At 37.9% G+C, this 17,592-nt stretch overlaps 1 protein-coding gene across 1 annotated transcript in view; it reads left to right on the forward strand.

Annotated features, from left to right (window-relative positions):
* Positions 1-9,028: 9,028 nt before the first annotated feature.
* Positions 9,029-17,592, forward strand: part of ZNRF2 (zinc and ring finger 2) — a 39,728-nt gene continuing 31,164 nt past the window's right edge. The window contains exon 1 of the mRNA XM_015823203.1: positions 9,029-9,497. Coding sequence (XP_015678689.1) covers positions 9,029-9,497 — 469 coding nt within the window. The remainder of the gene's footprint in view (positions 9,498-17,592) is intronic.

Genomic DNA, 17,592 nt, shown 5'->3' on the forward strand with positions numbered 1-17,592 from the left:
TATATGATGTTGGTCAGAAGGGAGAAACTGTTTTGTATTTAATTAATTACTGTTTTTTTTTCATCCAGATCAGGAGCTACATTTATTTTTAACAGAACCAGAAATCATAATTTGTTCTTGACTTTTTGGAAAAGATATATTGAAAGTACTTTCCAATAGAAGAAACTATTTGTAGTTTGGGGTTGAATTATGGAATCCTTGATGCTTTTTGAACTTACCAATAAGGGAGAATATTTGTAGCTCAGGGTTGAAATGAGGGGTCCTTGGTGCTCTCTGAGCTTGCTTGTTTTCTTGCATACCTTTCATTACCCTAACTAGGTCAGTGCTAGTCTGACTGTTACCTAGTTAGGGTAATGAAACATGCAAGAAAACAAGCAAGCTCAGAAAGCACCATGGACTGGCTCTTTGAGCTTGGCTGTTTTCTTGCAGATATTTTATTACCAAACTAGATAACATTATCAATGCTACAAGGGCTAATCTTGGTGTTAATCTCTCCTTATCTGGATGTTGATGGATGTGAGAAGTATTTTGTCTCTTTTGAATAGTATGTAGATCTTGTTAATCTCTATGAGCCTGTTGATTGCTGATTTGAGTACCAGTCCTCCAGGAATTCAGGAACTTTAAGAGAGACAATAAAAAAAAAATCAAAAAAGAAACAAAAAGACCAAAACATCTCTTCACCAGTAATCAACATCAAGACCAACAATTAAGAAGCAAACAATACCCCAATCAAGGAACTACTAACTCTGACAAACAAGCTAATAGTATACAGTCTGTTCAAGGAACCACCAAGAACAATCCCACCAACACTGACAGGGCAAGCTACTGGTACATAAATAGACAGCAAACTCCACTCCATTCTAGCACTGATGATATTACATAGATTGATAATGAAATGTCTGCAGGGGAAAAAACAAGTTCAGTGCACCAAGGACCCCGCAGTTAAAGTATTTTAGTTTATTCCAATAGTTTATCCCAATAAACATCTCAATTTCATTACAGACATGCCAGAATAAGGAAAAGAGAAGATAAGGATGAATGCATGGGCCCAAGGCTTATTCACATAATTATTAAATATAAGACACTCTTTCATGCATAAAGGCCAAATGTAATAAGAAGTGTATGTGCACATGCAGATGCATACCTGTAAGTAGATGCCATCTATGCATATATACAAAGATTTTGCCTACTGGGATGGAAAAGAATAGAGTCCCATTCCCTCACAAGATTCTTGTACTTGGAAGCATCAATCTGCTGTGGTATTCAAATACAACATTGTAAAGGTAGCCATTGTTAATAGCCATGGAGCAGTAGATTTGATGACAGACAATATTGCTCCATCCTTCCCATTTATTCTCACACAGCTGAGATTGCTGGTGGAAAAGTTGATACTAAGGCCTGGCATTGGGGGCACAGTTCTCAGTGTCCAGGGCAGACTGAAAGAGGGATGTAGAGAATTGTGGTCTAAATTGCTGCCATTTGTGCTAAAAGATGTCTCAGCATTAGATTTAAAACACTTCTCTAAGTGCATCCAAGTTGAAAATCTCCATACATCAAATAGTAATATGAACTAATGTATGATTACATAAGTCTAATGTTGAATATTTCTAAGAATGCTGAAGTCTGCATGTTTAAGACTTAATTTTATGAGCATCTGTTTTCAAAAGCAGAGTGTCCCTTGCCCTTATTAAAATTCTTCAACATATTTACAGAACAGAAGGCTGGTAATATGTATAGGCCTTTAATTACTGAAAGATTCCAAGATTTGAGATTGGTATAATTTAGCAACATGTGATACATCTGAAAAAGACCTTTAATCTGTAGAATACTGGAAAATATGTAGTTGTTTTCTTTTGTAGAAAGTTCTCTAGAAAACATTTGTAGAGCACAATTTGTGCATGAAATGGTAATTAGAATTATGAGAAGTGCATATTACCTTCATATACAGATCAGTGTTTCCATTTACAATTTCTATTCCTGTCGTTAGTGCACAGTGTCTGGCACTAGAGTCTGTGCCAATAAACTAATCAGCTGTAAACATCAGGGGTATAAGCAACTGTAATTCCACATTACCTTTATCCCATACTTGAAACATTGATTGTATATAAAGTTTTATTTATAGCACAACTCTTATTTAATTATCAGATATAACCCTCTTAGTCCTAGTCACAGCAAATGTTCATGTGATGAACTGGCACTATAATGTAATTGTTTTTTTTTATCTATCTATAAAAGAAACTGAATCTGATTTTCTGTCTGTCTATATAATCAAAGTTGCATATTGTAATACTTAAAAAAAACACAAAAGATTTGTCTTTCCTAACTTCTACTCCTTATTATGGTACAGTAATTTCACCATTTCCTTAACCCTGAAAATGTGATGCTGTTTCAATAATAATGTACAGAATTCTATCCCACCTTACGTAAAATTGCATATTCTTGTTAAGCAGGAAAGAATAATTAAAACTTTTCCCATTTAATAAGGAAAATAGATATCCTGATGAATAGCAAGTACACTTAGGCATAATGCTTAGAAAAGGATTGTTTATTTATTTGTTCATTAGGTTTACTTCCTGATTATTATTTTTTATAAATGCAATGCAACAAACATAATGCCAGCTGGATTTCTCAGCTAGCACTCATCAAATCAGTTTTAGATAAGTGAAAAATCTCACTTCCCTGCAAAATAACTCCAGGTACATCTTGTTTTATCTAGAGGCAGGACATCTTTCCTAAGCCTTTGTTCTTACAATTGTGTCCATAATTTCTGTTGCTAAGTGAAACAGTGGTTAAGTGAGTTTTGCTTGATTTTACAACCTTTCTTTTTATAGATGTTAAGTGAATCATTGCAGTTGTTATAGTAAGTTACACAATTGTTAAATGAATTTGGCTTCCCATTGCCTTTCTTTTCAGAAGGTCACAAAAGGTAATGATGTGACCCCGGGACACTGCAAAAATATGAGTCAGTTGCCAAGTATCTGCATTTTGTTCACGTGACCATGAGGATGCCGCAATAGTCATAAGTGTGAAAATCAGTCATAAATATTTTTTGGGTGCCTTTGTAACTTCAAATGGTCCCTAACAAACTATTGTAAGTCAAGGACTACCTGTAATAACTAGTAAGTTGATTTTGGTAGAACTCGGTTGAAGTTCTGGTCCCAGCAGGTCTGGCTGATGACTCCAATGATACTACAGGTGGGCCTCAATTTACGACCACAGTTGAGACTGGAATTTCCATTGCTGAACAAGGTAATTGTTGACTGAATGATGCCTGATTTTATGTCAAGCACCTGTTTCAAATTGTATCTCTAATTTGTAGATAAATTTGTGTATAGAAAGTATCACCCACAACTATTAAGCTCATAAAAATACCGAAGGCAAGATTTATAAATTGTGGACAAATGCAGAAAATCTAAAATTAAATGTCATTGTTATTCTTAGCAATTATTTTCTTTAAGCTCAGTTTACAACAGATTTTTAGTCAAAAATGAAAATAAAAGAAAAATAATAATTAGGTAAATTAGGTAAGTTAAAAGCAATCAGGAGCATGAGATCACTTGTATATTATATCCTTATGAGAATGGCTATGTCAGTTATTCTGCAGTATCAAAGTTATAAATATGGTTTATATAGATCTCTGCCTAAAAGAGGCCCCACTGGATTGCTGTTTCAATCTACGACTGTTCAACAGATGCCAATAACATGACTTGTGTTTTGGTTTAAACACTGCACTAGCGTATGTTATATAGTAGATGTAAACTGTATAGTATTTTAATGTATGAACCACATGATTCACTCCATTATGCTGAAAGACCTGAGAAACAGAATCAGGTGGAGAATTCCTGATTCTTGTCTGGCTAGAATAAAATGCAGAAATATACCTTCTTCCACTTCTATCACTGATTCAAAGTCATGGTGTATCATATAGGAATATTGCCAAAATTAACCTTTCAATATTGCCATATTTTGCAATGTTTCATGTTAGATATAAAAGAAAACTAAATAGTAAGCTTCTCACTCATATATTATTTCCTGTACATGAAGTGTAGTAATATTCAGTTTTATATAAGCTGGGTCCCTATGATATCAATAATGACTGAATCTAAACTGCAATTTGTAAATAGGTCAAATCTTGTTTCAACTTGCTTGTGCTCATTAATAACAAGAAATACCCCAAAGTCAGTGTGGTATTATATTGCTACACATACGGATGCAAAATGTATGAATGTGGCTCCTTTATACCTCACGTGTATAATTAATTGCTTGAACAAACTCTATTTTGCTGAGAGAAATAAGGAAGCTAAGAAAAAGGGAGCAAACAAGGGAAACTCTAAAACCACACAGCCTCAGTTTAGTTCCTCTTTCTTGATTTGTTAGACTTCCCTGGCAAAGATCTCATAGGAGATTTTTATGCAGCCGTTTCCATTACTTCCTCTTTCTCCAAAGTCTTTAGCTAAAAATCCTTGTTTCAAGAAATTAGTGTCACACTGTAAAAGCTATCCTTAAGTATTCCCAGAGATGTGCACAAAATAAAGAGAATACAACTCACTCTTATTGAAACTATAGTTAGAAAAAAAAACCCCTCCCTACTTTATGTTCATATTTTCTGTCCAAAGCCACAGTTGCAATAACAGTTCTATACACTTCATATACTAAACACAAACTTCAATCATGCAAGACAATCAGCTATACGCATACGGGGCCTAATCATCAGAGGAGAGTGCATAGATCACTCTGAGTCAACCCACTCTCCATATCAAGGCAATCTTTATTTTCCCTTGGGGATATATTCCTGATGTTTTTTTCCTTATCTGAAGTTTCAAGGAATGTATAGAGTAAAAACTATTGGGCAAGTGCAATGAGAGTACTTATGATGAATGTCCATGCCTCGCAGTATTCCTTAGTGACAGAATCCCGGATCATTGCATACCATGGAGAAATATCTCTAGGATATTCAAGAATAAGCAAGAGTTCTATGGCCATCAAAATTTCTATTAGGCCTAGAGGCCACTTTCTACTATCAATTTCTCTTTTAAACATATATTAAAGTGCCCCAAAATTAAAAATTGGTATCCCAACATCAGATAAAGTAGAGAAGGAAACTACAGACTTTGCTTTTCTCTTATAGCAGCTATTTATTTACACATAACAGAAAGCTACATATTTATTTATTTATAAAATTTATTGGCTGCCCATCTTATCATAGGGTAAATCTGGGCGACTTACAGTTACATATAAGTTAAAACATAAAAAGTTAAAATCAAATATTAAAACCAAGGACACATAGCAAGGGCGGGGTGGGGGGAGATGGGATCTGTTATTAATTAACCATCTCTTTTGCGCTGTTCACCCACTGGGGCCCCAAGCCAATTGGCAAAGCCACATCTTTCAGCTCTTATGAAAAGATAGGAGGTTGGGACCAACTTCACATCGGGGGCAAGATGTTCTAGAGGGCAAGAGCAACAGCAGGGAAGGCCTTCCTCCTGGACCCCACCAGCCAGAATAATCGGGCTGATCAGGCCTGCAGCATGGCTCCTCTGCCAAGCTGTTTCACTGGTTAATTGTCCTCACTGTTAGGACATTTCTTAATTCCAGGTTGCTTCTCTCTTTGGTTAGTTTCCAACCATTGTTTCTTGTCATAATCCTAACCCTCTGGTGCTTTGGAAAGTATTTTTACGCCCTCTTCTTTGTGGTGCCCCTCAAATACTGGAATACTGCTATCATGTCACCTCTGTTTCTTCTTTTCTTTAGACTAGCCAAACCCAAGTCCTGTAACCATTCTTCATGTTTTAGTCTCCAGGCCTTTGATCATTTTAGTTGCTCTTCTCTGAACTTTTTCCAAAGTTTCAACATTTTTTTGTAGTATGGTGATCAAATTTGGTTGCAGTATTCCAGGTCTGGTCTTACTAGAGTTTTATAAAGTGGTACTAATACTTCGTGTGATCTTGATTCTATGCTTCTGTTTATACAATCCAGGATTGTATTAGCTTTTTTGGTGATTACTGCATACTGCTGGCTCATATTCAAATGATCATCCACTAGGACTCCAAGGTCCCTCTCATAGTTACTCTTTTTGAGCCAGGTCTCACCTAATCTGTAATTATACCTTTGATTTTTCCTGACTAAATGTAAACCTTTGTTTTTTCCACATTAAAATTTATTTTGTTGGATAGGGCCCATTGTTCAAGTCTGTCAAGATCTTTTTGGATCCTGAGCTTGTCTTCTGGGATGTTGGCTATCTGCAAATTGGATGAGTTTCCCTTCTATTTCCTCTGATGGTGTTGCTATCTATCCTACCTTTTTTCTAGCTTACTAAGCAGCAGATTGTCAAATGCTTTACTGAAATCTAAGTATACTATGTCCACAGCGTTTTGCTGATCTACTAATTTAGCCACTTTTTCAAGAATGAAATAAGATTGGTTTGGCATGATCTGTTTTTAACAAACCCGTGCTGGCTACTAGTTATAATTTGTTTGCTTCTAGTTGTTCACAGATTTTTTTATCTTTTCAAGGATCTTCCCAGGTACTGATGTTAGACCAGTGTGGCAAACCTATGGCACATGTGCCAGAGGCGGCACTTAGAGCCCTCTCTGTGGGCACACACGCAAAGTTCGCCAGAGTAGTGAGCACATGGCATTTGGAAGCGACAGGGCAGGAAGTGGGCAAGCAAGCGGCATTGGCCCCCTGGGGATGCCACGCTCACCCAGTCTGCCGTGACCACTGCAGCCATGCCCACCCAGTGGGCCACGCCCATCCACCCCCCCCAAGGGCACAATGCTGATGCAGCCCTGGCACTTTGAGATAAATAAGTGGGTTTTGGGTTGCAGTTTGGGCACTCGGTCTCTAAAAGTTTCGCCATCACTGGCTTATATATAAGGACATATTTTAGATATTTAAATGTGATTGATTTTAAGAAACTTACATTGGATTGAAAAATTTTTTTTAAATAAGAGTTAAAAGACCAGATGACTACATTTATTAAATGGAATATTTGAAGATTAAATATATTCTTAATTATGGTAAAAAAGAATGGAAAAATTTTAGAAATAAATATGTATTAGCTTAGGGGAAACATGGACTTTCAGTAGTATACTACCTTTTTATCCCTCTTTACTCTTGTTCTTTTTTTCTTTTTTTAGTCTTATTTATTCCTTAACTAAGGTAAAAGTTATGGGATGGCTTACATGAGAAAAAATAGAATCAAATATTTAAATATAATTAACTTTGAGAAAAATCTTAACCAGTAAGAATGTCTTGAATATTGTGGGAAAAACAAATGTAAATAAGAACTGTAAATGGAATGTATGATGAGGCAACCAGAATGACTAGATAGAAAAGAAATATTATATTGATGTAATTATTATTTGTGGAAATATTAGAAAAAAAATATATTCAATTGTTATCTGTCAAAACAATAAGAATTGTATTAAGATTGGTAAAAAAGAACATTATGGGAAGAAGAGGAAATCAAGTAAAGCTATTATGTGGATTATGGATTATAGAAACCAATTGTTACAAATGTTTTTTAAATGTAAACCCAGACAACACAGTGTTTACCGAATATTAAGGTGACCGTGTTAAAAAATTAATAAAATATATTATAAAAAAAGAACTGTAAAACAAAAACGATCCCCTCCACCAAAGGAAATCACAGTGAGAGTGACGTCACTACCCCATTATTGCCCTCGCTGCTTCCAATAAATAAATAAAACATAAAAATAAAAAGAGAAGCTTCCAACTGGCAGAATATTTCCCAACAGCTTTTTTCACTCTGGGATCCTCCAGAAATATTCTAATCCTAACTTCCAACATTCCCAGGCACATGCCAATATGCCTTGGAATTCTGGGAATTGTAGGCCGATCATTTTGGAAAAACACCGGGCAAGGTAGAGCCCGGTAAAGAAAGAAGGTAAACGTCCCCTTAAACTTGTATACCCTACATTTCACTCCTGTTCCTTACGATACCTGTTGGAACTAAACGGGATCGGAACACCCGCTTTATTTTCCAACTTAGAACCGTGGGGTTTTTTTCCCCCACGGGGCAGAAGTTACGTGCTGTACCCTTTGCCCTCCAACCCAGGCACCCAAAATTAATCCGTTTGAACGAGTCTGAGCGGATACGATTAACACCTCAAGGCTCGCGGGTGAACAGGAGATTGACTGACAGGTTCCTTCCGCTTTCTAACACGCTTCCAATACAACACAGCACAGATTTGGGTTTCTTTTTGCCCCGCCGATAAACGACCATTGCCAGGCAGAAACTGAACTACCCCTGTTCCGCACCGAGAAAAGCTTAGCCTGTTGATCGGCCGGCAGCGGCTTAAAAGCGTAAGGCCGGCGAGGGAGAGAAGGAGGAGGTAAAGAGAAAGAGAAGCGGAAAACGCGCGAGTCGGACGGGCCGGTGCTTGCCTCATCCCGCGGGCCGAAGCGCGTGTTAACCTGCTTTCCTACTCCACCCGTCGGAAAGGGCCGGGTGCGTTATCTCCGGGACTGGCAGAGGGCGGAGCAGAAGGAGGCCAGAGTTTCCCCGCCTCCCGCCTCCCTCCCGCCATTACGGCGACAAGACAGTACAAAAAGAGCGAGCGAACGACTGCGCAGCGGTGCCGCCCCCTTGCCTAGCACTTGAGTGAGCGCGGGGTAAATCGGGCCGTGAGGCAGGGAAGCGGCCTCACGGGCAAGCGGCCGGCTGCGGCCGCTATGCTCGCTCTCCTTTCTGCAGGGAAGGATGGCGGAAACTGCGGGGCTGAGCTCTCAAGCCGCAGCTGGCAGCGGCGCCGTCATTCCGCGCCGCGGTTATAACTGCTGGAGCCTTCCCCGTCGCTGCTTCTAGGGTCCCGCAGAGGTGGAAGCACATTCGCAGCCCCGGGGCCGCTAGCTGAACCACCGTTTCCTGGTACTTCTTTGGCGATCGGGTTAGAAGGACGAGCGGTGGACGTTTCGTTCTCTACTCCGTTTCGTCGGCGGGTCCCACTGAAAGGAGAGGTGGGAGAAGAACGAAGAAAAAGAAGGTGGTACCGAAGGAAGCACCATGGGCGCTAAGCAGAGCGGCCCGGCAGCCACCAACGGCCGAACGCGGGCTTACTCCGGGGGAGACTTGCCGTCCGGCAGTAGCAGCGGCGGTATTAACGGGACGGGCGGGCGGCCGATAGGCGGAGCGATGAGGTACACACACCTGGCGCCTGGAGCGCACCACGCGGCCTCCGGCTCCTCGACGAGCAGTGGGGCGGCGACGGCGGCTCCCCCTTTGGCAGCTCCCAGGAGTAGGTCTCTGGGCGGGCCAACTGTCTCCGGGACTAGAGCGGCGCATTCTGCCTTCCACATCCCCAACAGCAGCGGCCTCTATGGCTCCCAAGACTCGGTCAGCAGCACTCCCGAGGAAGGGGGGCGGGAACGAGCCACGGCGAGTGGCGGTGCAGAAGGACCCGGCGAGACAAGCGGAGGACCCCGGCTAGTTATCGGCTCGCTGCCCGCGCACCTTTCGCCTCATCTTTTTGGAGGTAAGGATTCCTGTCCGGCCATAGTGAACAGGGCATGTGAGAGTGAGGAGTGGGGAACTATACCGTTTGATAGGGGACAGTGGTGCCCGGGTGTCACTAGAAAAATGTAGGAAGAAGGAAAGGAGAAAATTTTCATTGTTAAATCTCCAAAATGGGTAAAATCTTTATAGCGGATGAACAGATTTAGGACGGGACCAGACTCTTCAAAAGTTTGATCTTGGGACTCCTAATCTCCCCCAAGTGGAAGAGCGATATTCCCAGTGAGAGATAAAGCAGTTTTCCTTGTGAACAGTGGAGCTGGTAGTATTATTGATTAAGCCGCGCTGTTAATAAAGTTAAGCTACACTGTGTTCAGGAGGTTAAGTCTCCTGTTTATAGCTACATAGGTTTATACACTTGACTATTCAAATCTGTTCAAAGTAAGAGTGTAGTCAAGTGGGAGTTACTCCCAAACAAGTACATCTGAATACAACACAGACTTGGAGTTACATTATTAAAGCTTTTATACATGCTCTCATAGATTACCATTGCATATGCTACAGTAGACCACTTCCTAAGTGGTTCACTATAATACCTGACCAAAACTAATGACACCACTGGGATGTAAATGATCAACAAGTGGTTTTGTGCTGAAGAGTCCTACTTATTTCTAAACATTTTTTTTTCTTGAAGTGGCAAAGCCTGGATTTTAATTGCTAATATATAAGGAATGAACATTGGGGAATGGGTAGGACATTAACCTCTGTATCAAAATCACCCAGGACACCATATTAACATATTTACCAGTACTTTTTATTTTGTTCTTCTGGAAAGAATTACTAAGAATGTTCCAGACAGAGAGAATTTGAATTAGTTTTTTTAACTTTTATCTTAAAAGAGAAATCCAAGGAAGAAATCAAATCCGTAATATCCCAGTTAATACAAGTGTCTGCCCTAATTGCTTTTGATTTATAAAGTCTCTTGCCTGATACCTAGATAATTAGAATTTAAGTCAATAATATTTTTGTCTGTGCATGTATTTTAAATTTGACAAAGGACTTTTAAAAACATGAAGAATTTGTTCCTAGTTTAGGTTAATGAATTTTCATTCTGATTCTTTAACTTAAGTGTTACATTAATTTTATTAATATGAAATAAAAACAATAAGCAAATGCATTCAGATTCCTATTTTATAAAGTCTGGTTTACCCCATTACTATACTCAAGCTTTCCTATACAAATGATAATACTTCGTTAATTCTTTGGAGGGGAGCGGTGACTAGAAGTATTTCAGGTTATCCTTTTTACTCCTGAGATGTCTCAGACAAAAAGGATGACAAGGGGATGAATGCCAGCTTTTCTCTTTGAAACTCTTATGGTTCTCCACCCAAAAAATCTGATTAAAATTAACACTAGTGGCAGCAGCTGGGCATTTTGCTGGCACAGCTTCTTCCAGATGGGGATATTGATCAGGTATAAAGCGTTGTTAAAGAAAATACACCTCTTTTATGATGCTGTGGCACATAAGATATTAATCCATGTGATCTAGAATAGTGTGTGTATGATATTTTCATCATTTATTATTTTCTAGAATTTTACATGTTGTAGTATTTAAATAGTCAAAACTGTTTCTATACTCTGCCATGAAGTCTATTGGGTGACTGGTCTTTTTAGTTACTGAGCCCACCTGGCAGTTGGGACCATTTTTATGATGAAATGGAGAAAATTAAATATGCTGTCTTCATAGAAGGAAGAACAGCCATACAATTGTAAATAAAAAATAGAATGTTGTTTTGAGCCTTTTCATTTTTGTTTGTATTAAAATTTCTTTTGATTCTATACATATTAGAGATGAAACAATTCCCAGACTACTCTGGCAAGGACCACTATTCTGATTAGCATCCAAATGACTTTGGTGTTGCATGAATATTAAAGATAAGTTAGATACCAATTGTACTTAAGTTGCTAAGGCAGCAATACTATAATCATAAGCAAATACCTGTTTTTTTTTCTCCCACCTCTCTTCTCCCTGTCAAAAAGAAATAGTAAGAACCAAAATAGATTATTTGAAAATTAAAATAATATTTAAAAATTAAAATAGAATTATCAGTTATCATGTAGTTAATAATGTAAAGTGAACTTATAAACGGTTTTCTTTTTTATCCTTTCTGTAATATACAGAGTTTATTTACAAAGTTCAATAAATTGGAGCTATTTCATAGTAAACAAAATGCATTATGAATATCTATTACATCCTTTAATAGGGTGTAAAAGTGATTATAATATATTAAAAGAAGCACTTGCTTTATTCTGCACCATCCAATAACCAAAATTTTAAAAGTAGAATTTAAAATTACACAACATAAATAAGGCATATTCATTCTAAAACCAGTGACATCAATCAGTATCATTCTCATCAATTAAACAACAAAACAAAAGATAAAACTAATATTTTATTATATTAATTCCATTAATAAGGAATTAATCTCCACAGAAAGCTGAAATAGGAATCTGTTGGATTTTCTGATACAGTTCTATGAATAACTGCAATACAACTATTTTTCCCTTTTTTATATGTTCGGAAAATATAATAATAATAATAATAATAATAATAATAATAATAATAATAATAATAATAATAATAATAATAATAATAATAATAAAAAAGTTGGAAGGGACCTTGGAGGTCATCTAGTCCAACCCCCTGCTCAGGCAGGAAACCCTATACCATTTCAGACAAATGGCTGCCAGTAGCTATTGATTTCTTTAGAGAAAAGTTCGAGTGCCAGTGTGGTCTCATAATGGCTTTAGACAAGAAACACATAGTTGAAATGAGAATATATGGAAATTATGTTAAAGTTTCTTTCAGATACTTCTGAAATCAAAATTGACCCCAGTGATTCTGCAAAAGTATGTGTACTTTAAGTCACTATGATCAATCATCACAATCTGTTACTTTTCTGCTGACTAAAGAGGTCTAGAGAAATACGGTCTCTCTGATATCAATTGTTGATGCTGTCCATTCAAACATGTCATATTCTAGGTGATTCTATGGAACACTGTTCTCCACATTTCTGATCTTGTATGTCTTTCAATTGTTTTATGCTCTAGATGGTGTTGGCTTTGATTGTGTCTAGCCACTATGTTTTTTGGCATTCTTGTTTCCTTTTATTGCTAACCATTTCAGGCATAACTGTCTTTTCCAATGATTTTGATCACATGACATAATTAAAATAAGACAGAATTTTCCAGCACTATGTCCAGTTTTATACACTCCAATACTTGATTGTCATCTTTGCTATCCAAAGAATGTTTTTTTGATACCTTCTTGTTGCCTTCTCCAACAAGACAACTTGAATGAGTTAATTTTCCTCATGTCTAATTTTTTTCATGGTTCAACTTTTGCAAGTGTAAGTAACTATTGGAAAGCACAATACTGCAGACTAATCTGCATTTAATTGCCGTGCTGATGTCCTTTTCCCTACTCAATTCATATTCATAATTGCTGTGCGACTCAGTGTGATTCGACTTCTTTTTCTGGGCAGTGTTCACTGCTTTGATCATTTGGTAATCTTAGGAAAGTAAATTTTAGCACACATTCGCTCTCTTCACTGTTAATTGTTATTTTGGAATATTTTTATTCCATTCCTAACAGTGGTCATGAATTTGGTCTTCTTGAAATTCAGAAAGAGGTCACATTTCGCGTTCTCCTTTTGATTAGATTTTTTCAGATCTTTTTTGGTTTCTAAGAGGAGAGTTTTGTTGCCAATAGATTGAAGAGTTGTATTAGTGGGATAGGTGGCATAGAAGTCTAAAAACAAATTAAAGTAAGATTTTTGATGTTCCTTTTCTCCAATCTTTACTCCAATTTTTGACTCTTTGAATTCCATCTTTCTTGGGATTTCTTCAGTATATAGCAGTGGTTCTCAACCTGTAGATCGGGACCCCATTTGGGGTCGATAGACCATTTCATGGGGGTCGCCAAGCAAGGCTGTCCGCCATTTTTTTTGTCCGCCATTTTTTCCCCCTTTTCCGGCGGGTGCCTTACCTCCCTTGCACTGGGCCAGCTGGTGGTCGGCCTGCTCCATCTCTGCCGCTTGCCAGCTATGCCTCGGCCGGCGCAGGGGGCGGAACCACACATGCGTGGCGCTCCCGGGCAGGGAAAGTCCTTGAATTACGACCGGTTGGGTAGTCCTCGACTTACGACCGGTTTAGTCCTCGAGGTACGACCGGTTTAGTCCTCTACTTACGACCGGTTTAGTCCTCAACTTACGACCGGTTGGGGTCACGGCATTAAAAAGGTTGAGAACCACTGGTATATAGGTTAAATAAGGAAAGGGAAAGAATGCAACCTTTCGCTCTTTTTTTCTGTCTTGAACCAATCAGTGTCTCCATGAGGTGTTTGCATAGCAGTTTCTTGATTTGTGTGCATGACTGCACCAACTTGATCAAATATCTTCATACACCAGGCCTTCTAGGGCTTTCCACAGCCTGTCATGATTCACACAATCAAAGTGTCAATAGATACTATTTTAATATTCTTGATTTTTCCATTATCCAGTGTAGATTTACAATATAGTTGTGAGTGTCACAATCTTATCAGTTACTTTTTCTAAAAATTTCTTATAAAGAAAACTTCAATTGTTTAATTCAGGGCTTTTCAACCAGTGGTACGGGTACCACCTGTGATACATTGGCACCTGGCAGGTGGTACGTGACCATCCTAGAAAAGTGGTAGCGGGGGAGGGGAATGAGATGAACCGGTGGCAGCACCGCACAAGCCTGAGCGAAAGCGCCAGGATCAGTGCCACTTTCCAGCTGATCGGCGCTTCTTCGGGGCTGTCAGGACTCAGTGGAAGCGCCAGGATCAGCGCCAGGCTCCAGCTGGAGCTCGGCCCTGATCCTGGTGCTTCTGCTGAGCCCTAAAGAAGCACCAATCAGCTGGAAAGCAGCACTGATCCTGGCACTTCTGCTGAGCCCAGAAGAAGCGCCGATCAGCTGGAATGTTGCAGCCTCTCCAGGGTCTTGTGATTTACATTCAGATGCTTGGCAACTGATTCATATTTATGACGGTCACAGTGTCCCAGGATCATGTGAAGTGGCCAAAACCTGCTGCAACCACCCAGCAGACGGGGGAATAAAAACCAAATACCCCCCACCCCACCCCCGCTGCCAATCCTTAACAGAAATGCTCACAACAATGAAAACCTTGGACAGGAGGATGACCGCCGCTGGGCAGGCAGGCAGGTGTCTTGCTCGGCTGTGGCTTGGGGGGCACTTTTTCAGTGCCATAGTAACTTCGAACAGTCACTAAGCGAACTGTTGTAAGTCGAGGACTACCTGTACTTTATCACTTTTTTCCTTTTTTTTTTTTGGGTCATCAAGTTTTTGACACCTTGCTAGGCGACTGGTGGTACTCGGATGTTGCCATATCCTAAAAGTGGTACAATAGGTGAAAAGGTTGAAAAGCCCTGGTTTAATTGTTTCATGGTTGTATTTATTTTGTTTGCTATAAAATTAAGTAATTTTCTCTGAGCTATTGGCACATTGGAAAAGGTGTATTTCTTACAATAGTTTTATATTATTTTATACTATACATATCATATATGTAACATTTTTTGTATAGATTTTATTAGTTTTTATAGGATTAGGGATAAGGTACGGTTGGGATTAGGGTTGGGATTTGGGTTAGGGTTAGGGTTGGGGTTGGGGTTTTTCCAAATAACATTTTCAATATTTAGCAAACAGCATAATGTCTGGGTACATGTATTTAACTAACAATAATAGATATAGTTAATTATCATAAAAAATATGTTAATTCATCACTCAATAGCCTTCTTGCTAATATATATTCAAAATACCTGGTCTCTGTTTGCATTTCCAACAGTGAAGAATAGCAACAGTGAAAATGAATATCTTTCCAAAAATACTCTTTTTATTTCAAATGATCTCTGTAAGGCTGAAAAAAGCCTTTTTTGATAAACTGAATACAATAATATTGAAATTTATCTGGCAAGGAAAAAAAAGCTAGAATCAAAGTGAAAATGGTACAAGAAACAAAAGTCAGTGGAAGATTTGGACTGCTGGACTGGAGGTTATATTACCAAGCAACCATTCTAACATGACTTAAAGAATGGAGATAAAAGATGCTTAGAGATAAAAGACTATTGTACCTAGAGGGGCATGACCTGCAAATCGGTTGGCATGCTTTTCTGTGATATGGAAAGAATAAAATACATAGATACTTTCAAAACCATTTTATAAGGAATACACTTCTTTCAGAATGGGAAAGAATAAAAGAAAAAAATTATATTAAGATACCTGAATGGCTTTCAACAATGGAAACTTTTGCTTACCCAAATTTAATTAAGTAAGATAAAGTTGTGACTTATAAAGATATTTTGGACAATGAAGGAAAATTGAAAGACAGACAAGAGTTACAAAAACAAGGTATTGATTTAGCATGGTGGCCATATCTGCAAATTCAAATGAGATACAAAAAATATGTTAAAACAACGGGATTTTATAAAAAAAACAGACAGACTTTGATCAGATACTGCTAAAACAGATGAAAAGTTGATTAAGAAACTATAGATTTCTGTTAAACTTAAAGATGGAGGAAGAACAAGTAAAAGAAACAATGATAACATGGGCAAAGAATTTTGGGTATAATATAGAATAACAAAGATTTTTGCCAATCTTCCCATAACTTTTGTTATGGGAAAGAAATATTAAATTAACTAAAGCAGCATCATATAAAGAAAACTTACATAAAATGTTTTACAGATGGCATATGACACCAGTGAGATATGTAACATTTCTTATGTTCTGGCTCAGATATACTTAAGTATATTTACTGTTGAGGGAACAAGTTTGGATGACACAAGAACCCATATTAGGATTTATCAGTGAAAACTCCAGTTTAAGCTTACTGGTTCACTCCAGCTGGCTAGATAGAAAACATTTGTGTTTTAATTTTATGATGCTGTGTACTTCTGGGCACTATTAATTTTCAGCCTCAGGTGGATTCTCTGATAAACTATACTTCTGGATTATTGGATTCTCATGGGATTGATGTCTTTAAATAGCTTTTGAGCACAAAATGAAAACGAAGTTATCATGAACAGTAGGATATGAAGAAAGTAAGAAAGTCTCCCCAGATTTTTGTGGGAAAAATGTGATTGAGTTTCAGTCTTGTTAATGCATGCACAAACAATTTAAATTGAAATATGTGTATACATAGCATTTATGCTATTAGTAGACATATCAACAGTGAGAACAATTAATCAGCGGAAAAGCTTCTCTGTGGGTGCTCCATCACTGGAGCTTTCAAGAAATGACTGGATGGCCCCTTGTCTAGAATGGCACATTTCCAGGGTCTCCTGCTTGAGCAGAGGATTAGACTAGAAGACCCCCAAGGTCCATTTCAATCCTATTTTTCTATGTTCAATATTCTAATAGGGACCTATACTTTTCATATGTCTAGGTAGTAGAGACTTGGATATTATACTATGGTGGGTGCTTCAAGAAAAAAACTGACTCATTTGTCCAAAGCTGAGATGATTGCACAAAATCATAGTTGCTCCAAATAAGAGGAGGAAATTGAAATTAAATTTATTGTTTTAGATAAATGAACAAGGAACATAATTAAAGTGGCCAGCTTCCTAGCAATGAAAGAGAAAGCATTTTAACTAGTGTGCAGTTATTTATTTTATTAATTGGCTTTTTTTAGAATATATAAGGCTCATATTTTTGTAAAGAATATATAACATTCCTTGGTGTAATTTACAGTATAAATTGTGAATAAAAATACCAGGGAAGTGATGTTGTAGGATGAATTAATTGATCTTTTGTAATATCTGGAATTAATATACTCTGACATTATTTTTGTTTAGGTTCTCCCATACTTGGAGATCAGCTATTGACATTCCTTCATGTGGGATTAAAAATAAAAAATAAAAAATAATGTCCCCAGATGCTTTTCCAAAAGGCACTTGGACTTCCTTTAGTTTTTTTCCCCCCTTAAAAATATTTCACTTCTCATCCAAGAAGCTTCTCTTGAATTAGAAGTAAAATGTTTTTAAGGGGCGGGGGGGGGGGGGGGGGGGGAAAAAAAA

This window comes from Protobothrops mucrosquamatus, unplaced genomic scaffold (genome assembly GCF_001527695.2).
Source record: "Protobothrops mucrosquamatus isolate PMUCROS unplaced genomic scaffold, P.Mucros_1.0 scaffold_177, whole genome shotgun sequence".
NCBI lineage: Eukaryota > Metazoa > Chordata > Lepidosauria > Squamata > Viperidae > Protobothrops > Protobothrops mucrosquamatus.